Raw genomic sequence first — 23,255 nt, 5'->3', positions numbered from 1 at the left:
AATCAAAAAATGGCTAGTTTTTGAGTCTAGTGTAAAAAGACTTTTAAGCAGGATAAACTGGTTAACCCTGATGCAACATTACCCCATACATAATCTATTTTTCCCTCATCACCCAGTTAATCTTACCCTGGTCTGGCATTTTCAGCAGGAGCTCAAGCGATGGCTTTACCACTCCTTCCATGGACACATCGATCTTCCAGAATATGGTCATGGAGATCCTGAGAAACATACAGCATGTAATCTGCATGTAATCTGGAGATATCAGTCATGGTCACCATAGAAAGATACAGGAACTTGTAGTCACTTGACATAATATATGTTTCATATGCCATCAACAAATGGAAAACAGCAGAGGTTACGTGCCGCAGTTTCCATTTCACTTTCTTAGCTGATGCAACCTACCCTGGAAGTTGAGGACTTTTTATAACCATGAGCTCGGATCGGCATCCCTCTGGAAGGCTGACCACGTCTGGGTACTTCTCCTGCCAAACAAACCACTTGTTTGTTAAAGGGATCAAAATCCCAACAGATTCCATCTGACCCACGGCAACCTGGTTCCAAAACACCGGCCGATAACAAAACACATACAAATAAAATATGGAGAACTTTACATATTAGAGATTTGCGTAATTGTAAGTGGAATTTGCTCCATAACAAGGCAAGAATACACTGAAGTCACAGTCTGAGACTGTCCACACAGAGCTTTGATGTCTTACAGGAATAAATGACTAAAGCGTTATGATTTATTCCCCCTATGTCAAGGGTTTTGACTTTCTTTCTTGCGACACAAAATGAGAATTATTCAAGAACGTCCTGGCAACGACATAATTAAATATTCAAATACAGTCAAAGTGAACAAAGACAAGGGCTTTTAGTCTCCAAAATCACCAAAAAGCAACATACAAATTGCTTTTGCTCCTCTTTTGTAAGTGGCCTTGGATAAAAGCGTCTGCTAAATGCATACATGTAAATTCAAGTCTTCTGAAGTAATTTGAGACTTTTATGTAAGAAACAGACCCCCCAAAATTCATTGATCATTTTTCCCTGCAGTGAGCTGTTAACTGTTGTGACTGAATCATGGAGGCAGTAACTTGAACGTGAAAACTGGATCAACCTAATTCATTAATGAATCATTCAGATCAGTTTCGTAAATTAGATCAAGTGATGAACTGAATAGATCTAACTTAATTATACCACAAAAGAATACAGAATATTCCACAGAAATACACATTTTTAGGTGCACTATTCCTTTAACACACAAAGTGTTTTTTAATAACGAGTTGAGTTGAAGACCTTTAATAGTCATGTCTTCAGGACTTTGAACCACAGAAGAGAAGATCGAATACACAGAACCATTTAATACTGACAGTAAATAATAAAATAATAGAAGAAAAATGTTTCCACCTCTGTCTTTTGCAGAAACCACTAAATACAGTTAGAAATGATACCCTTACCCCGTCCCTTAATTACACTAAAACATCCACAGATACTCAGTATATGTTTTAATTACGACATCTAAATAAATTGCTCTTAAATTTACCTCCTCATTTGTTTGCATTTCAACTAGGTAATTCAAAACATATGGTAATTCACACCATGTTCCCACAATCAACCAACAAAGACGTCACAAGTCCCTTAGACAAACCCATCAGACTTTCCAATTGGACATCAGAACTTTCCAGAATTTTTTCCCAATTCCAACATTACACGTTTGGGAAATGCTGTCAGTTACACCATTAACTTGATGTTTCCTCTGGTAAACACTGAGGCTCTCTCTAAAAGAGTATCTCGAAACCTGTCTGAATTTGTGATTGTGATGATCCTTACGGCCTCGTGAAGACTAAACACTTATGTTTTTAGAGCGAGACATTTACATTTTTGCAAATGTTTATTTTGACACGTACACATTGACTCAGGTCAGTCAATGAGTTCTGTAATTAGTATTTACTCACAATGACTGTATCCTTTCCAGTTTATTTCTTGCACACTTTTGGCAAAAATTTAATTCATTTTGTTCAAATATGTAGCTATAAATGGGCTCTTATGCAAAACTTTTTTTGCTGTTGCATGCTTTTACAAATCTTCCTCTGTAGTCTGTACATACAATATTTCTGCTTGCTTTTTACATTAAACTAGCATATAATTAAAGCATTTGCCAAGACTTTCAACCCCCACCCCCCGTAAATATTGTAAATAACTTCATGAAGCATTTTCTGTCAAAGTGTTAACCTAAAACACTTAACAGTTCTTTAAAAGACACCACTATTTTCGGTAAATGTGACAGAGGTCTGACCAAAGGCTTCCTTGAACTAAGCCATTAATTTAGCATCCGTTACACAACCCAACCATTATTTGAACTCTGTACCTCTATTGTCTGATCCTGGAGCGACATCTTATCCCCACGGATCTCTGTCAACAGTTATTAAAACACCAGACAGGACAACCAGAGTCTCCGTGCTCGTTCAGAGGCCAATACTGTCAGGTTGTGTTGGATCGTTTAAAAACTTGACCAGAGAAATCAGAAAAGCTGCAATTCTCAGACTCCAAGTAAATTTTCGGAAACAATGGAGATGAATATTCAATCCACGGGTTGCACCGATTAAATCATTACTTAATTTACACCAAGGTTTGTTAACAGCGGATGGCCTGAAACTGAATTGTTAATCTAAATGCCTCGAGTGTGATTATGAGGTACCCAGCTAAAAGGAAAGAAACACAAAACCGCTGACTACACACATGCCAATGCTGAGTGCTTAAGCTCTCTGGCACAACATTAAATCTTCCATTATGTTAAAAGTTCCATAAGGAAATATACTGAACCAGATGCTGACATTACCGCAGTGGAAAGAGATGTCTGAACGCAACGAAAAAACACAGTCCAGCATTTTGACAAACATTATCATGGTGCAAGGCATGTGTGAGAAATAGTCTTCTGGGTCTCAAAGTACATCTCAAATGGTCCGTGATATTATACAGATCATTCTAACCAATGGAATTCATTTGTGGAAAGAGAGAGATTTTTTTAAAGACATCCTAAATTCAACATCCTCTGGTGAGTTTCTTTAAGAAAAGAACGTCATGTTGGTTGGGTCTACAACCAAACAGAACTAGAAGAACGTCCAATCCTCGTAACTTATGATGTGAACAGTAAGTGCGGAAATACATGAGGAATCCATTTTAGAACCATTTTACTTCCATGACAAGAGTAGGGAGGGTACTTGATGTCGCAAAGTGGTTTCTGTAGGACAGGTAGTTTGAAAGGATGGGATTGACTTGCTAGCGTCATCTGAAAAGGAAAGCCATTTCAGAGGCAGAGCAAGTACGTTTATTTTGAAGAAATATACTGAAGATGGTATTTTTCCTTTGGATTCAAGTACACCAATGAATCATGCACAATTAAGACAAGGAACATGTATAAAGAAAGTTCACGCACAGTTGTTCAAACAGTGAACAGTCGCAGCTGTTCATTCCAGCTGGTTGAGTCACTGAACTCCGGTCATTACCTGATGGCAAGTCAAAACATCCTACGGTGCTGAAACATCTTACACCATTAATTTCACACTATAGTTAAACTTTCTTTTGATCTATGTCTCATAAAACTCATCTGTTTACAGTTCTGTCGCTAAGGACTGACGATTAAAACCATTTGTAAATTGTTCAAATTGATCCTACAGACACATTATAACTTGTAGGTAATTTACAAAAGTTTGTGAACCCCTTGCAGAATCTGTGAAAATGTGAATAGTTTTTACCAAATAAGAGAGATCATACAAAATGCATGTTATTTTTTATTTAGTACTGTCCTGAGTAAGATCATTTACATTAAAGATATTTACATGACAAAAAAAAAGTGAAGTTATTAAAATAACCCCCTTACAAAGTTTGGGAACTCTTGGTTCTTAATACTGTGTGTGGTTACCTGGATGATCCACGACTGTTTTTTTTATTTTGTGATGGTTGTTCATGAGTCCCTTGTTTAAACTGAGCACTGTTCTTCAGAAAAACCCTCCATGTCTTGCAGATTCTTCAGTTTTCCAGCATCTTTTGCATATTTGAACCCTCTCCAGTTGAGGGGCTCAAAGACATCTATTAAAAAAAGGTTCAAACATTCACTGATGCTCCAAAAGGAAACACGATGCATTAAGAGCCGGGGGGTGAAAACTTCTGAACAGGATTATGTCATCCAAATTTTTCTTATTTTGTAGAAATATAATTTTTTTCCATTTAGTATTGCCCTTCGGAAGCAACAGAATATACCTGCATGTTTCCCTGGAAGACAAATTAAGTACAATTTACCTTGATCTTCAAATTAAAAAAGTTCTCACTAAATAAAAAATAACATGCATTTTGTATGATCTCTCTTATTTTGTTAAAATTATTCACATTTTCTGCAAGGGGTTCACAAACTTTGGCATGCCACTGTACACTGAATGAGATGTTGCAAGGAACGACAACACATTCAGTCGTGTAAGAGTGATATCAGCTTTAATCTAAGGCTGGATGTGTTTGCAATTTAGCATCTCAAAGAATCTGGAGGTTGTTTAATTTTGAAAGCTCTGGAAAATGTCAAAAACTCATCTGCTAGTTTGTCCGCACTTAACCCGAGGAAAAAAAAAGAAGTATGGAGTAATTTCTGCTCATTAAAGACAATGTGGAGTTTCTTCAAGGTTATTTAAAAAAAGTCAAACTTTAAAGTGCATAAAGAGTAATTGCACTACTTTTTTCTGTTTTAAGCTTTTAATACTTAAATTCATAAATATCAAGTTAAATTTCATTGGCTGTCTGATTTGGCAAATCTTCATAACGAATTGCTGTTAAACTGCACAGCTTGTGTTTAACATATTTATTTGTCTACAGACAATGAATCAAACCTTCTAGTCACAAAAAACGAACAGTTTGTTTAATGTCAAATGATCTAAAATATAAAACGTTAGTGAGATAAATGACTAAAATAACAATGGCATATCTGTTGTGAGCGTTTAATATTTCCAACAGTAAAAATACACTAACTAGTCCAGAACACAGTCTTCACCGTCTGTCAAATAAATCTTATATTCATAAATCTTATTACACAACAGTTAGGTCACGCAAAGCATGATTAGCTTCCCTTGGAAATATTTTCATTGGCAGAGGAAAGATATACAAACTAATTGATTTGGTCTAAAACCTCAGTTGGTTTGTTATCAGCTTCTGTTTTTGAATATACATCTTTATCATATATTATACAGATACTAATTTCCTTAATATATCCCTCAAGAGTTTGGTTTCTTTCGAGGCATTATGAGAAATAATGGACAACAGAAGAAAACTTTTGAGCATACCAATCTAATTATAGCCAACGACTGCTTGACCACGACCCCTCCGTGTTCAAAACTGAAAGACGAGAAAACTCAATCTTTCTTCTCGGCTCAACGTGCCCACCCTCTGAAATGGGAGATGGGGCCGTCTTACTGGGCAGTAGGGGGTTGACTTGAAGACCCATCCAGAAAAGCTTGAAAACCAGTCCAGACGTCCTCTGATCAGCTTATTCAAGCAACACTGTGTGCATTTACAGCCCATTTTCTGCACTTACACAATGTTTTTACAGAGACGTTAATGACAAGCCAGATGCCACCTCTTTGTTTGAGTACAGTACCCTTCCTAGCCTAGTAATTAGGTCACGCAAAATCACCAAGTTCTTTCGCCTGAGAGAGGCAGTATCTTGTCACGACCCTCATTTGACTGAAACTTTCAGAGACAGAACTGGAGAGTTCTGCCCGAGCGAGTCCCGACTAAACGCTAGAGCAGCCCCTGTCTGTTTTTGACATTTATCAGCGTTCTTGCTGCGGAGCAGACGCACACACGCTTCTTGCGTTGCTGGCAAATCCCACAGCTTTTGGGGAAAGAGCGGAAATATTTGGCCTCACAAAACCGCCCGAAACCAGTGGTAACGTACAAATGACTCTCTCCTCTCTTTCAGCTCTCACCCTCAGTAATGTCGTAAAACACTTTTTGTACAACAATAATTGTTTCCTTTTTCCATCTGCGGGGTGCATGTCACATTTTTACGGGTTTATAGATTAAAACTTCTCATTGCATGCAGTTTGGAACTTCTTTGCTAAACATTGAGACGTTTGCAGATGGAGTGACGACAAATGTCTTCGGAAATAGGTCTGTGTCATCGTACAGCTGCAGGACTGTAAAAGTGCTTATTGCTTTACTGTACCTGGTTTTCATTACAGCGTTGAGAGAGGGGGACCCATATCATGCACGCCCCACTAGGATGTTTTTACTCACGGCAGTACATTTCAGTTCTCTGTCTAAGCTGTAGGTTTTATAGATTCTTTCCATCTGAGCCTGGTCATCCTAAAGAGCTTAATTAAAACGTTTCCCCCCTCGTCTACATTTCTGGGGTGTTTTTTTTGCTTCATCTCACCGCAGTTCTGATTTAATGCTAACCGTATGACTTTTCCTCAGGGTCGGACTGACGCTTGTAGACGCCCCCCTGCACTCATATCAGCATTGCTCAGCTGTTGATTTTATTCTCGTTTTCCATTACTGTAAGTCAGGGTAACCGGTGTCATCATCTTTTCCTTGTCTGGCTTGGCTTTTTTTCTGCAAGATATTTAAACTTTGTGATGCAATTAACAGATCTGTATAAAAATATAGATTCTTCCACATTTAAACTAAAAACCTTTAAAACAGAAGCATGATGCACTGATATATTTTCAAATAAAATACAGTGGAATGGTAACAAACTCTTTATGCTGTGTTTAAAACTTCAAACCTGTATTTCCAAAGAAACTGTTAGTTTTAGTCTTGTGAACTGACAAAAAAACAATTCACCGAAATTCACAGAAGTTCTCCGGTAGGCGGAGCTAATGCGCAAACGTCACCTATTATCGCCCCTGTTTTGATTTCAGCAAATCAGTTCGAGTCAATGCAAACAACGTGATTACTATTCATGAATACAGCAGCTCGTTAATCCTTTGTGCGTTTTATATTGTTCTTAGTAGGATTCATAGTATGATTATTATCTTATCAGTATTATTGATAGTTTTTTCCCCATTTTTTACAGAAATTGTTAAATAAAGTTATTTTTGTTTTCTTTGCGCACAAAAAATATTCTCGTTGCTTCATCAATATTAATGTTGAACCACTGATGTCACATGGACTATTTTAACAATGTCCTTACTACCTTTCTGGGCCTTGAACGAATCAGTTGTGTTGCTGTATATGCAGAGTCAGAAAGCTTTCGGATTCCATCAAAAGTATCTTAATTTGTGTTCCGAAGATGAACAAAGGTCTTACAGGTTTGGAACGACATGAGGGTGAGTAATAAATGACAGAATTTTCATTTTTGCGTGAACCAACCCTTTAAATGTAATAAATTGTTTGCAATTCATAAGTTTAAATTAAAAAAATAATAACAGAATTTTCATTTTTGGGTGAACTATCCCTTTAAAGGGGTCATATGATGCGATTTCAAGTTTTCCTTTCTCTTTGGAGTGTTACAAGCTGATTGTGCATTGATAAGATCCCTGAAGTTGCAAAAACTATTCTCAAAACCAAAGAGATATTCTTTATCAAAGTTAAGACTCTGCCACGCCCTCCTGAAACGGCTCATTCAAACATGCCCCCACATGTCTACGTCACAATGTGAAAATATTTGCGTAAGGTGTGGTTTCAATAACCGCAGTAGTGTTGATGCAGCCGTCTCAGGGAGACCATGTGTGTTTCTAGGTGAAAGCAAAAGCACTTTATTTGGCCTTCCGAAAGTAAAAGCATTTAGGAATCAATAAGATTACTTACAACAGAACAGCAACGCATTTTATGGATGACAGTTTCGTGAACCTAGGAGAGGAGGTAATTCTGACTTTGCTATGACAATCTGCCGCTTCGGAATCAGCGACTGTATGTATGTTTTGTTATTAGTTTAAGTATTTGCTATCGACTGTTCAAATGCAGAGTTTAGCACGTCGTGCGTGTGTGTGTGAGAGTGAGAGAGAGAGAGAGAGAGAGAGAGAGACAGGGTCACATCACAGCGGAGTGTTCAGCCCGTCAGAAATCGTCTTAATCGCGGCTTGTGTGCAAACACATACGAACATCATCACTCTGTTCCCCTCTCAGGCTTGAACTGATGGCAAAACTAAGGACATTATAAACTGTCTTTACTTTAATTTTGAAAGCTGAAGCTCATGAATATGGAAAGGCGCGTTACATTTCCGACGCGCGCTTGTGGTGTTCGGCCAATCACAATGCACTGTGCCAGTTGGCCAATCAGAGCAGACTCTGCTTGTCGGAAGGAGGAGTTTTGTAGAAAACGAAGCGTTTGAGAGAGGCGGGGCATATAAGACCTACAATAATGTACAATATTTGAAAAATAATGTGTTTTTTGAACATTAAAGCAACATATTCTGTTACACCAAATACACAAAATAATGATCTTTAAAAAAAGCATCATATGACCCCTTTAAATGTAATAATTTGTTTGCAATTCATAAGTTTAAAAAAAAACAAACATAATAATTAAAAAAAATAACAATTACCATTCCACTTATAATTTAAATGTAACAATTTGTCTGCAATTTAGAAACTGCTACCAGCTTTAAAGTTTTGAAAACAGTGTAAAGATTTCCTGTTACTATTTCACTAATAACTGAAATTCAAACTAGTAATTTATCAATTTATCAATTTATGGGGAAGTCGTGGCCTAATGGTTAGAGAGTCGGACTCGTAATCCAAAGGTTGCGGGTTCGAGTCTCGGGCCGGCAGGAATTGTAGGTGGGGGGAGTGAATGTCCAGCGCTCTCTCCACCCTCAATACCACGACTGAGGTCCCTTGAGCAAGGCACCGAACCCCCAACTGCTCCCCGGGCGCCGCAGCATAAATGGCTGCCCACTGCTCCGGGTGTGTGTTCACGGTGTGTGTGTGTGTGTGTTCACTGCTGTGTTTGTGTGTGTGTTCACTGCTGTGTGTGTGCACGTTGGATGGGTTAAATGCAGAGCACGAATTCCGAGTATCCATACTTGGCTGAATGTCACTTCACTTCACTTCACTTCAATATAGAAACTGCTACCAGGTTTAAAGTTTTACAGGGGGGTCATCGGATGCCCATTTTACACAAGTTGATATGATTCTTTAGGGTCTTAATGAAAGGTCTGTAATATACTATGGTTAAAATTTCTCAATGGTAGTGTAAAAAACACCTTCTTTACCCTGTCAAACCCAACTCTGTCTTCAGCACGCTGATCTAGTCCATGTTTCTTTAAATCCTAGTGAGCTCTGCTGACTCCGCCCCTCTCTTCCGTGGAATGATGAGCAAACCATAGATATGTGTAGATTATGTGTATGCATAATAATCAATGAATATTCAAAGTTATACAAGCGTATAACTTGCTGTTGTGGACGCACACAGTCAATGCGCTGAATATTCGCAGGCTGTTCCAAAAATGGTGGATGGCTTGGCTTATGTATCACGGCCCATAGAAACAGTCGATAATGAGGCATCTAGGTATATATATCTATGGAGCATACTACTAAACTTCAGCCGCGAAACTGGCTAACTAGCAGATTATTAGGAAAGGCGATTTGCAAAGTTTCATAAAAACCCTTATACTCACTTCTTCTGTAGATAAAGCTGAATCACGAATGGGGATCGGCGCATTCACTTCAGAGCGTAAGTAACGTTAATCTTCTGGTCTTCAGCAGCTCAGATGTCGGGAGTAACTGACGACTGCTATATTCATTATTACATCCAACAACTAAACACTTCAATCACTTAATCGGAGACATCTTCGACAGCTCTCAGCTCACTCAGGGCGGGTCTAAGGTAAGACGCTAGTGTCAATCAACTATCGTGGGGGTGGTCTGTACAGAACTACGTCATTCTGACAGGAACTTCAGAACAGCCTGATTTGAGAAAGGGGATTTTAAAAGAACACACATTTTTGTTCAAACAACTTGTAAAGTGAATTTTGCATCCAATGACCCCTTTAAGCGCAGCATGAAGAGTTTGTTACTATTCTGCTAATAATTACATTTTAAACTTAAATAACCACTCCAATAGTAATTTAAATTTATACTAATACTTTGTTGACAACTCAGAAATTGCTATCAGGTTTAACGTTTTAAAAAACAGCGTTTACCATTCTGCATACTGAAATGAAATAATCCAGGTTAATAACAATGATTCACTGAACCAAGAACCATCTCTTTTAGGCATTTGACTGAAAGAACTGACACATGTAGGATTTTAATGATTATTTGAATGCTGCTACATCATCCAAAATCTTTTTCAGCCAAGTCTTGCAAATTATATTTAAGTTCTAAATGACTGTTTTTATTAGCTAAATTGTGGCTGCAACAAACTGAACTGACTAAATTGACCATAAACACTATTAATAAAACTTGAAACAACCTAATAAATAGCAATATGGCTTTATTGGAACGTTTTAGCTAATTTAATATGGCACATTGGAATATCTGGAGTCAATGATGTTGATCCAAATATTAATACAAACTTAAAAAAAACAAAAAAACAGCTTTGCACAAATCACTACAACCTGAGAGTTTGAATGTCATCAAGACCAAGTCTGTTCTTACTAAAAGTTGTGCTATGATTGTTACATTTGAGCATAATACTTAAAACCTCCTGCAGTCCTCTAAACACCACCCATCACACACCCAAATAACAGTTTTACTCTTTACTTTTACAGTAAAGGTGTTAAAGGCTACTATTCCATCAAAGCTGTCTGGCTCTCCAGTGTCAAGCTGTTAAAGGCTAGGATCACCTGTGATGCCGTAACTTATCATTATGGAAATGTGTACGCTGACAGTATACATTAACAGAGTTATATGAGGAACACGTAGGGCTGAAATGCCTCTGTTTTATCCCACAGGTTTTAGCCATGAGACTAAACCTGATTCTGGCACTGTCACTCCTCGCCTGTCTGACCTTCAGCCTCGCAAAATATCAGAGACGTCCCTTGGCACGAGGTAGAAGACGAGGTGTTGGACCAAAACGAGCAAGAAAACAGACATCTAATACCGCCTTGCAGCAGGGAAGAACAGCAGAAAGCAATGGACAACATGGATCTATTTTCATCGAGTCTTACAAGAATACAAAGGAGCCAAAGCCAAACTACGAAGTGACAGCAGGTCAGTGTAAAGAAAGATACAGTAGTTTGTCAATTTAGAAACTATTCATAATTTAAATCAGACCGTTCTACAAAAAGTTTAATAATGATAGCTGATGGTATCTTTTACTGTTAAAACAGACTTCTTTAAAAATAAAAATCCAAAAGTATTGGAACAGTAAAGACAAAATTGCTCTGTTGGCTGTGGAGTCAAGACATTTACAAATATGATTAAAAGATGAATATGAGACAAAACTACAGAATGTCACATTTTATTATTGGATGATTCAACACATAGATGTTTTACCAGCTAAGAAGTTCAGCGCTTTTATAGTTTCATCCCTCTATCTGATGTGAGCATAAGTATTGGAACAGTTGCCTCTCAGGTCTTTCTAAGTGATCAGCTGTGTCCTGTTGCATTAATTCTTCAGATATTAAAAGCAGGGAATGTGTCGGATCAGTTATATCCATTACTTCTGTATTCTGAATCTTGCATTCGATGATGACACACACAAACGGATGAAGACGAAGGAGCTGACTTTGAGAGAAAAGCAAGCAATTTGGATGCTAAAAGAAAAGAGGAAGTCAGTTAGAGCTCTAGCAAAAACAAAGGGCATGGAGAAATCAAGAGTTTGGAAACCACCAGCGACACCAGCAACCAACAACGACCTGATCGGCTGAGAAAACAACAGTTGAGGACAGACAAATCATAAAAGCTGTGAAAATGAATCCTAAAAGACGTGTCTGTAAAATCACAACAACTTCCAGAAAGCTGGGGTGATGCTCTGACAATCTACTGTCCTCAGGAGACTTCGACACAGAATTACAGATGCTACACAGCAAGATGCAAACCTCTGACCAGCACCAAAAATAGAAAGGCAAGATTAGAGTTTGCAAAAAAGCACAAAGGTGAGCCAGAAGAGTTTTGGATCTGTGTTTATGGACCGATGAGACAAAGATGAACCTTTATCTAAGTGATGGGAAAACAAAAATGTGGAGAAAAAAAGGGAACTGCAATGATCCCAAGCATACAGCCTCATCTGTAAAGCATGATGGAGGTGGTGTCATGGCATGGGCATGCATGACTTTCTCTGGAACAGGCCCTCTCAACTTTACTGATGACTTAATGTATGATGACAGTAGCAGAATGAATTTGGAAGGGTACAAAACCATCTTGCCTACCAATATTCAAGAAAATTCCACCAGATTCATTGGGAAGTGCTTCATATCGCATCAGGACAATGACCCTAAACACCCTGCCAGTTCAGTCAAGGAATTTATAAGAGCAAAGAAATGGAAATTCTTAGATTGCCCAAGTCAAACTCCAGATTTAAATCCGATTGAACATGAATTTCACCAGCTGAAGAGGAGAGTAAAGGCAGAAACTCCCCAAAACAATCAACAATTGGAATTGGCTGCATTAAAGGCTGGGAAAAGTATTTCAAAGGATGAGAGCAAGAGTCTGGTGATGTCTATGGGTCACAGACTCACTGCTATGATTGTGCGCAAGGGATCTGCAACTAAATAATAGCTTTTAATCTTTTATATCTGCCTTATGTTCAACTGTCCCAATACTTATGCTCACATCAATGAGTGGGACGAACTCTAAAAGTGTTGTTCTTTTTATTTGGTAAAACATATGTGTTGAAACGGCTAATAATAAAATGTGACATTCTGTAGTTTTGTCTCATATTCATCTTTTAATCATATTTGCAAATGTCTCGACTCCACAGCCAACAGAGCAATTTTGTCTTTACTGATCCAATACTTATGGAGGGCACTTTATATTGAAATTTAACTGACTTGCCTTATTATATATTATGCAACTGAACAACAAAAATCACCAAAACCACCACCTATCATTCAACCAGCAGTATTACCGGTATAGATAATGAAAATTGTCAATGAAGTCTATTATAAGCGAAGGGTACGCAAATAGTTTTTTGTATACAAGATCTATTTTTTTTTTTTAAACACAGTAGATGTTGTAAATGTATGTACATTCCTTCTACAGGTTGAAAAAAGTAATACAAATTCAAGTATACACTGAGAGTCTTCAAATTGCCTTATAGCTTAGTATCACATTGGTTAGTTTATATGATATAGAACATGACCATTCTGCCCAAGGTGGTAACAGTCAGTTGAACACTAACCACATGATTATACACTGGCAACATGTGACAGTATGAACCTTCAATTCCATAAAACACAAACATCCGCTTGCACCACAGTGAAAACACAGATGGTGCCACCAACTTTCACTGGTAAAAAAACAACACACTGTAAGTGTCTTTAGCATTAGAGTCAATAACAGATCTGCAATTCTTACAAATGAATAGCCAAAGAAGTGTTAGTGAAAAACAGCACATATGTGGTCAGTAAGACCCCATAAAAACAACAGAAAGCAACACTACTTCCCAGCAGACTCATTTTACTACTGTATTGCTAGCATGTGCACACCATTGACTACTAAGATCTCCCTACATGAGAATGTAGATGTAGAAAAGCTACATGTAGGCTATGCCACGTGGGAAAAAGTGTTGTGATAGCTGACCTACATGACCATTTTAACAGCCAGATTATCCGTACTAGATGACAACATTGCCAGATGGTCATTAACAGGTGTTAGTTTCCAAAATCGTCTAACAGCACCGTAAACGCAAAATGTGGCTTCTGTTGTCAATATGTGCCATTTTTTTTTTTTTTTTTGAAATCATTATTTTAAAAATAATTAATCAAATCAACATAGAAAGCGGCAGCCTTGAGACATTTTTAAGGTATCGTAATGAAACCAAAATTAAATCAGACCAAACATTCTTTGTAATGATTTAGTCGCAACATTTCCCAAACTTCATTCAATTTAAACTCAATTTCACTCAAAAAATTTAATTTTGTCATCATTTGCTCACCCTCAGGTTGCTCCAAACCTATTTGTGCTTTCTGAGAATGCTGGTAATTTTGAAGAATGCTGGTAACCAAACAGTTAATGGTAGCCATTGACTTCTATAGTATTTTTTTTTGTTCGAGAGCTTTCTGACCCTGCATAGACAGCAACACAACTGACTCGTTCAAGGCCCAGAAATGTAGTAAGGACATTGTTAAAATAGTCCATGTGACATCAGTGGTTCAACTGTAATTTTATGAAGTTACAAGAATACCTTTTGTGTGCAAAGAAAACAAAAATAATTTAATTAAATTTCTTCTCTTACGTGTAAGAATTCGACATCGAGAGTATAAGTGTTCACACAACCAACATATGCGTGTACATTCCTCTCTTTGCAAACAAGGCAAATAGTACCACACACATGCAGTACATGTGAATACACTCGTGAATGTGCAGCAGAGTGTTTCTTTTGTGCACAAAAAGTTTTCTCGTAGATTCATAAAATTATGGTTGAACCACTTATGTCACATGGACTATTTTAACAATGTCCATACTACCTTTCTGGGCCTTAAATGTGGTAGTTGCGTCACTGTCTATGCAGGGTCAGAAAGCCCTCGGATTTAATCAAAATACAGGTTTGGAACGACATGAGGGCGAGTAATTAATGACAGAATTTACATTTTTGGGTGAACTATCCCTTTAAGTAAAGCCAATTTTATGTTCCTGAAAGGTTGTATATTGATCACATTTCTACATTTCATTCTTTTTTGTATAATTATTCCAGCAAAATCAGAGCACTGTGTATTTCGAGGCATCACCATGTACGATAAAACGGTGTGGTCGCCAAAGCCATGCGTGAATTGCCTCTGTTCCAGCGGCGAGGTGGTCTGCGACCGAATACTGTGTTCCACCTTGAAGTGCCAACTCAAATTTCAACCAATTGGAGAGTGCTGCCCAATTTGCATTGACCCAGGTTTGGAAAAACTATTGAAGTTTCACCAAAGCATGGCATTAGAACTGCCAGTATATTTTATATATAAATTATGACGTTTCATTTCTCCTTGTCTTATAAACTAAAAATTGTCACATTCTCAGTTGTCGACGCCCCTGAGTTTTCCGGTGACCCTCCTCCCAACGATCTCGGCGATCCCTATCCCGAAATCTCACAAAGCCAAAGAGACAAGAAAGAAAGACTAAAAAAGGATGAAGAGGAACGGATTCGCAAAAAAGACGCTGAACGCAAGCAGAGGAAGAAGCAGAAGAAGGAAGAAGCTGAGAGACAGAGGAAGTTAAAAGAGGCGAAAGAAGCCAGAGAAAAAGAGGAGGAGCTAAGGAGGCTACGAGAGGAGGAAGAGGAGAGAGAAGCAGCAGAAGAGAGGAAAAGAAGGATGGAAGAACAGCGGAGGGTTGAGGAGAACCGGACTCGTAGGCTGGAGATGGAGCAAAGAGAGATGATGAGAGCTCTGGAAGAAGCAGCCGAACGTGCCCAGGAAGGACTCCGCGGAGACGAGGCCACTGAAGACGAGGACATGGTTTGGTTGAGGGGGGACGTTTTCCAAATGCCACCAGTGCCACCAACGAAAGCAGCAGATCCTCCTCCTCTCTTAGCTCTTCAAGAGCCAACCGAACCAGGCGAGGAGGACCGTGAACTGGGCGAGGAGAGCCCTGAACTAGGCGAAGAGGAAACAGATGAAGTCGAGGAGGAATCTGAGATGGTTACCACATTGCTGCCTCCAGGTTGTTCAATCTCTGACATCACTGTCACCTGTGAAAATGCTAAACTGACGGGTATACCTCCACTGTCCATCCCTGAGCTCAAATCACTCAGCCTACAAGGTGAGGAATGCCGCATCCCTGCATAACCCCTTCACAGGTCATAAAGAGATACAGGTGCTGCAATGGAACTTAGATCACTTAACTAAGACACATGCAAGAAATTAAGTCTAAATCAGTGCATACGCCAGTATTTACACAGTCCACGTCCATGTATACAGATCCCAGTGAGGCTAATTTTGATAACTTGTCATGCATTATGAAATTACAGGCAATGAAATCAAAACCATCCCTGCTGGAGCATTCAATGGCATTCCCAATTTAGAGTGGATAGACTTGGGGAAAAACAAGATCGTGTCATCTGGCATAGACCCACAAGCATTTAAAGTAAGTTAAAAATACTAGTTTACCACATACTGCAAATAACGAACACAAACAAGAGAAATATTGTGACCACCCAAATGATCCAAATGTAATTTTCTTGCTTTGTTATAGTCAAATTTGCAATTGCTCAGATGGCAAAAACTTTCATGCTTTTCACATTTTTTTAAATGCCACATACGTGGTGCGATACTGAATGGCCGTGGTGCAGATACTGTATGTGTTCATGCTAGTTAATTGCATCAGACTTTGTTTGAAAAGATCTTAAAGGCCCCCAAAACATGTGAATAATGTCTTGATGTGATCTGCAAGGCTGCTGAACAAGGCTGTAACGAAATCTTTTTGCACTGTTGTTGGAATTCATAAAAGTCTGCTTAATGTAGACAAATAAGAAGTGTAAATAATCTGACTGTCGACATGGAATGGACCCATTCTGAGAGTAAATTTGCTCAATTAGACTGACATGTACATAGATTTTTTTAAGGATCATGCAGCAATCTGGCAATTGAGATAATGTAGTTTCCCCTGCTGCCATTTGTTCAGAAATTCATATGAATTACTTCATGTCTTCCAGCTGAACTTTAGGCGAATTAGAGAAGCAAATGTTTCTTCCATAACGGTTTAAAGCCATGCAAAAACAGTACCATCTGCAAACCTAACAGTGCTGAGCCCCAACATTTTGCTCTGTTCGTAGCCATATAGCTTTTACAGAAGTCACAAATCCTACACTATACCAACTTGTAGTCATGCTTTTGTTTTGCACAGACTTTCAAATAAAAACAAAATTCCATGGCAGATGTTCAAGAAAAACAACAGAGGGTATGCTACGCTAGTCTTTCCTATTTTCGCTGGGCTCTAACCAGTAGAAATATGCCCATCATCTGAACAAATGGCAAAGTATTGAAAAATATATAATATTTATACAGTCCTCCGACAGTCATGTGTCAATTCATTAGAAAGCTTGGAGTTACGATCAGATATACAATACAGACATGGATTCTGCATATGGATACGTGTCACTAACAAAATATAAGTATCCAAAGCATTGCCAGAAAGTGGAAAACTTTCACTGAAGGATTCGAATGCATAATGTATGTGACCTTTATTTTTCACACCTAAAAGATTAATGACGTGATTTTTATGTAACTTTTATGTAAAGGGTCTTAAATTCCTGTCTCGTCTGTACATGGATGGAAACCTTCTGGAACAAATTCCCTCTGAGCTCCCATCAACACTCCAGGAGCTCAAGATAAATGAGAACAATCTAAAAGAAATTGAGGAAAACAGCTTTGAAGGTAAAACAGTTACACAAAATTGTGCTGTATAAAAGGTTAGCATAATTAAAACATCTATAAAAATGCTGACATTTAATCAACTAATGCTAGCATGAAATGTTCCTTACCTAATGTTGTATTATGAAAGCACAGTATTTTCACAAATTGCTTCATAATTTCTGGAAGGTCTCACCAGTCTGGTTACTTTGGAAATGGAGGGGAACTTGCTCAGTGAAGGTAACGTGAATCCACAGGCCTTTAAGCCCCTCAAAGAGCTGACTTACCTTCGCCTAGGCAGAAACCATTTCCGTACCGTTCCTCAGGGCCTACCTGCATCTCTACTGGTGAGTTTCGAAATGGAGAACTACTTCAAGGAATATCAAGAAATCAAGATTGCTGTCAAACAATCTTGTTAATTTAATTGCACACAAGTTTGTGGGCTATAAACCAGCACTGGTTTTATAGTACCTGTGGGAAACCAGTGGCACTTTAACAGCAATTATGGCAAACCAACCTCACGACTTCACCACAGAGTAATTTGAAGCCGCTCAAGTCAAATTTAATTGCATTGTCAAGTAACATCGGTTTCTGTTTATTTTATTCAATGAAGCAAACTGTACAATTTACGTCATACTCTCTTTGACATTCAGGAGTTGTACCTCGAAAACAATCTGATCGAAGAAATCTCTGAAACGGCATTCAACTACACCACAAACATCAACGTCGTTGTGCTAAGACATAATAAATTAGACGAGTCAAGCATTGCACCTTTAGCCTGGATTAATCACAGGTGTGTGTTCTCAAAAAGGTTAACAATGAAACCATTGTTTAAGCAAATATTGTTAACTTTTCTTCATAAAAACTTAAAATTGAAATAGCAGACATTTGGTTCCAATGAATTGTTGGTGGTTAGTAAATATACTTTTGCAAATGAGTAGTTTAGCACAATAGTCCTTTGGAAGAAATGAAAAGTGGTATATATTCTAGAAGTGAAAACCCCTTTCTGGATTTTCCCCCTTTTTTAAGCTCCTGAACACTTAGCCTTTTCTCACTGTATCTAAAAGGAACCTGGAATCTGTAGATCTCTCGCACAACAGCTTGTACCTGGTTCCATCCTTCCTGCCAAAGTCGCTGGTTCACCTGGTGCTGACTGGGAATCAGATCGAACGTATTCCAGGATACGTGTTCGCACACATGGAGCCTGGCCTGGAGTACCTCTACCTCTCTTACAACAAGCTGGACGGAGACGCTATTGAGCCAGAGTCCTTCTTTGGCACCTTCAACACCATGACTGAACTCTGTCTAGACCATAACCATCTTACGTCTATTCCTATGGGAATTAATGAGATGACAGCATTACATTTCCTACGACTTAACAACAACAAAATAAGGTACACTGCTTGCCTCCTGCAAAGAGTAATGAGTTTGTCATAATTTCCTGTGACGCAATGGTCTGTGACTTTGAGTACTCTTAGAATTATATAACAAATTACATAGCTTTAAAGCATTGAAGCATTAAAGAAGTTTATTTGGTAACACTTTAGAATAGGGAACACTCATTCACTATTAACTATAACTTTTCCCTCAATAAATTCCTAATTTGCTGCTTATTAATAGTTAGTAAGGTAGTTGTTAAGTTTAGGTATTGGGTAGGATTAGGGATGTAGAATAAGGTATAAATATGTGCTTAATTAGTACTAAAAAATGGCTAATATTATAGTAATTTGGATGCTAATAAGAAACTAGTTAAGAGACCCTAAAATAAAGTGTTACCGTTTATTTTCCTTTCCAATTGCTAAATGATTGTTTTAAATTCAAAGGGATAGTTCACCCAAAAGTGAAGATTTCTAGGGTTATATGGTTTCCGCGAAAACGCAGACAGGATGGCGGAGTCCTTTCATAAAAACTAAATTTACTCTATAGTAAAATGCCACGAAATTAATCAATTTTTAGATGAATAAAAGAAGGTCTGTCACTTGATTCGAATCGCGATATGAACTAGTGTGTGTGAATATTAAAACGCAAAAGACGGTTTAAATATGAATCCTGCATGTTCCGTTAGCCTCGGTATGAATGAATGGCGGAGACGCAGTTTTGTTTACGACACAAATACTGAAGCACACGTGAACTCGCGCTTTTCGGCCTCTGAATCTCACTACATGACAACATGAACTTACAGGCTGTGAGAGTCACTTTTTCACTTTCATTTGAGAAAACTAGCATCATATCATACTGTATACACAGAAACTTCACGGGAACCTGTCAAAATAAAAGTGTGGTTAAACGTGTAACAGAAATATATTACTCTTTTATTACTTTTGTACAGTAAAATGTACGTCTTTATATATTCCATTTACTGTCAAATTAAAATAAAAATTAAATGATCAAAATAATTATTACAACCACATTAACAACTTAATTGTAGAAAAAATACAATTATTATTAAAACTTTTTTAAAGGAATATTCACACAAATGTTTCTACCATATATTAATTTTAACAGTAAACCTCTGTTTGTTTGCCAAAAAATTAAAGGGTTTCATTTTAATTTGATTAAAAATAAATAAATGTTTCATGCCTTCATTTGATTATCAGAAAAAAAAAATGTAGGGCCCTATTGTTCAAAATGTTGAAATTGAGTTTTGGACTTATTTTTTCACTGAAATAAATGTTTTTGTTATTACACAGACAGTAAAGTACCGGAAAAAGGTACAGTTGGGTACCGGTATCGGTACCTTAAATTCAATATCGGTACCGTACCGGTTAAAATGTGAATGGTACCCGACCCTAGCAGCCATTATATTATATTATTATAAAGCTCGGAAGAGCCAGGACATTTTTTAATATAACTCCAACTGTATTTGTCTGAAAGAATAAAGGCATATACACCTAGGATGGCTTGAGGGTGAGTAAATCATGGGGTAATTTTTATTTTTGGGTATCCCTTTAATGTTTGTTTATGGTTAATACAAATAAAAAAACTACTTCCCGATGTGGTAAGAACAAGAAACTTAATTCAAGATCAGGGGTGTAATCCAATAATCAGTATTGGCCAATAAATACAATTATCTGCACTATCAGACATTGGCCAGTTATTTTAAAAACTGCCACTGTTATAACGCCGATTATATCCTGTCAAAAAAGCTGTGTGTGAAGAAAAGGTTTTGTGTGGAATTACTTTCAAAAATGTAATTAATTATCATTAATTTGAAACACGGTATAAAAAGCAGAAGCACCAAACTATCAGTATCAACAGATGTTATTCTAAACAATCGGTATAAGCGCAGAAATTGTATTGATGCACCCCAATTCAAGATACATTTTCTGAAAATATAGAGAGAAAAAAAGATGCAATTCTTTGAGATCCTGAGTGTTTTTTGTCCAACAGGCACATATCAGAAGATGCCATCTGTAACCCCTTGAATGAGGATGACTCTCATCTAGTCGCCCTTCGCCTTGAGAATAATCTCCTTGATCTCCGGAAAATCCCACCCACGGCTTTCTCCTGTGTCCGCTCCTACTCTAGTGTTGTTTTAAAGCCTCAGAGGATTAAGTAACTGCAATCTTGTGTACTATTAGTATAAACCACTAAAGACCGTGAATATAAAACTACAGTTGATTCCCGTGAAACGTGCGGTTATCATGAAAATATAATTTGTTTTTGTCCCAAAAAAGAGAAATTGTCCCAGAAATTGCATTGAATCTCTAATAGGCATGTTTATTTTCAGTATTTTTGAATTAGCTTTTATAAACTTCCATTTATAAGTTTGATAAGACTGAACATGATCACCTCCTCGAGGCTCATAGCAGAACGCTGTCGTTGTTTGCGCCTGTCTAGACGTGTCTTTGTAAGATGCATGAATCAACTGTATAATAGTTCAAGAGGAAAAAAGTAGCAGACTATAACTTTGTATTCTATGTTGAGATGTATCTTATTCTTGTCACAACAGTATTAAGTTCGTCTGTCGTAGTGAAGAAAAACAGAATGCATGGCTTTTCTTAAGTGTTTATAAAAGAAAGCAGCCAATATCAACCTGCTTACATAATGGATTTTTTTTTAATGAAACAGGACCAATAAAGGACGTTTACTACTGAGAGAACTGTGATGCATAATTGAAAGATATCTACATGGTTCAAGTTTTGTATGTGGCTAGTTTAGAATTGAGTGGCAAAACCAATACAGCTTCAATGAAACGTTTTCCTATGTACTTTTCTTTTCATGTAAATCACTTATTTTACTCAAATGTGAGTGTTAAACTATCACATAAACAGATTTCCTAAAATGGCTATTGTATTTCTTTCTCAAAATATCCCAGTACAAAATATCTCATCTGTGCTCAACAGAAGTCCCGAGCTAATGAAATCGCTGCAGACCGAAACACATTAATGACCCCTGTAAATGATCTGACTATGACATCATGGTCTTCCGCTCCTTCCGAGATTCTTTTAAGATTCCGAATTCCCGCTCCATCATCGCCAGTGAAATGTGGACGATTACTGAAAAATGCCTCTGAGGTTGAATTGGGGTTTCACTGATTTTAGGCTAGGACTAAAAAGAGGGGAAAGAATAAACAACAAAAAAAAGCCTGGAAGGGGAATCATCTCAGAAGCTTTCCATGAAGCTATCCATGACTCAAGTACTAGTCACATGGCTTTTATCTTATTTTGAGGGGTAAATAATCAACAGCTGAACCACCCCCTCCTAGTGTCTGGGTACAGTTAGATCTTGTTCTATATTTAGAGGACAAGCAAATCTGTGGAAAAGCGCCAACATATCTCAAGTATTTGCAAGGTTGAGACATAACCAACGAGATCCCACACATTACAACAAATACGACTGAAGACGTGAATGACAAAAGAATTAGAGAAAGATTGAGGGAAATTATTGGTATTTCATCCTTCTTCCTGAAACTTTTAAAGGCAGTTCTACCATTCCTAAACTGATTCACTTTCACATCTAGAGAAAACAAGCCATAGACACAAAGCTACACAGCCAAAAAACATATTTCCAGTGGCGTAAGAAAAAGAAACGTTAAGCAGCAAAGCTGTGAAAACTGCCATCATGTCTCAAGGCTGCACAAGTGTTTGCAATATTTCCAACATGGTTCTGCACGTCATAATATTACAACAAATAAGGGCATGGAAGACAAATAATTAGAGAAAGATTGAGCGAAATTATTAGTATTTCATCACTCTTTCTGAAACATGTAAGCTTTTAATTTATGGCACCGACTTGACATACCACAAACATTTATTGGTTTGAGGTTGGTTATCATTTCGTAAGGAATGCCGGCCAGTGAGACTCAGGAGAATGAACGGAGAAACCATGAGACATAGGAACTTCCATCATCTCAAAACCCCCAGACAAAACCAAGCATATGTGGCGCCACCAGTACTGCCCCGTGAATAGAGAGGGGTCGTGTTTTGTGCTGCTGTAAGCAAACAGCACTGTAAAGTCTGGAAAAGCTATTATCCAACATTTAGGTTGAGATTAAAGGTCCCCCCAATGACTTGGGAATGACAAGATCTTGTACCAGTTACAATGATTCAAGAATGATTTAGTCACGATAACATGCATTTCCCTTCCTAAAAAAGTGAATGATGTCAATTGAGAATTATTGCTCTTTCTGGCAGTTCTTGAATCAATCAATCATTCTAAATAATCAGATGGGATTCATCTCAAGTAAAGCAGAATTATGTTTAATGCCTAACGATTTAAGTTAATGGTTTTTATTTATATTTCCCACTAAACTAACAATAAAAACCTATTTTTATCTGGCATTTTATATCACAATCCAGCCATTACATTACAAGTTTTAGTGTTTTA

At 37.6% G+C, this 23,255-nt stretch overlaps 2 protein-coding genes across 2 annotated transcripts in view; one reads left to right on the top strand and one right to left on the bottom strand.

Moving 5' to 3' along the window:
• LOC306867871 (centromere protein P-like) overlaps positions 1–23,255 on the bottom strand; it is a 61,018-nt gene that overhangs the window by 878 nt on the left and 36,885 nt on the right. Inside the window, exons 7-8 of the mRNA XM_079413804.1 lie at positions 403–482; positions 127–218 (exon numbers count right to left, since the gene is read on the bottom strand). Coding sequence (XP_079269930.1) covers positions 127–218; positions 403–482 — 172 coding nt within the window. The remainder of the gene's footprint in view (positions 1–126; positions 219–402; positions 483–23,255) is intronic.
• On the top strand, positions 5,687–21,715 carry LOC306867841 (extracellular matrix protein 2-like). Its single transcript, XM_079413754.1, has 10 exons — positions 5,687–5,926; positions 10,881–11,139; positions 14,786–14,974; positions 15,097–15,837; positions 16,046–16,161; positions 17,315–17,450; positions 17,616–17,773; positions 18,080–18,219; positions 18,494–18,820; positions 20,817–21,715. The coding sequence occupies exons 2-10, from the start codon at positions 10,890–10,892 to the stop codon at positions 20,983–20,985; spliced, it is 2,226 nt and encodes a 741-aa protein (XP_079269880.1). The 5' UTR covers positions 5,687–5,926; positions 10,881–10,889; the 3' UTR covers positions 20,986–21,715.

This window comes from Barbus barbus, assembly GCF_936440315.1.
Source record: "Barbus barbus genome assembly, chromosome: 49".
In the NCBI taxonomy this organism is placed as follows: Eukaryota; Metazoa; Chordata; class Actinopteri; order Cypriniformes; family Cyprinidae; genus Barbus; species Barbus barbus.
This window is presented reverse-complemented; position numbering and strand designations above follow the sequence as displayed.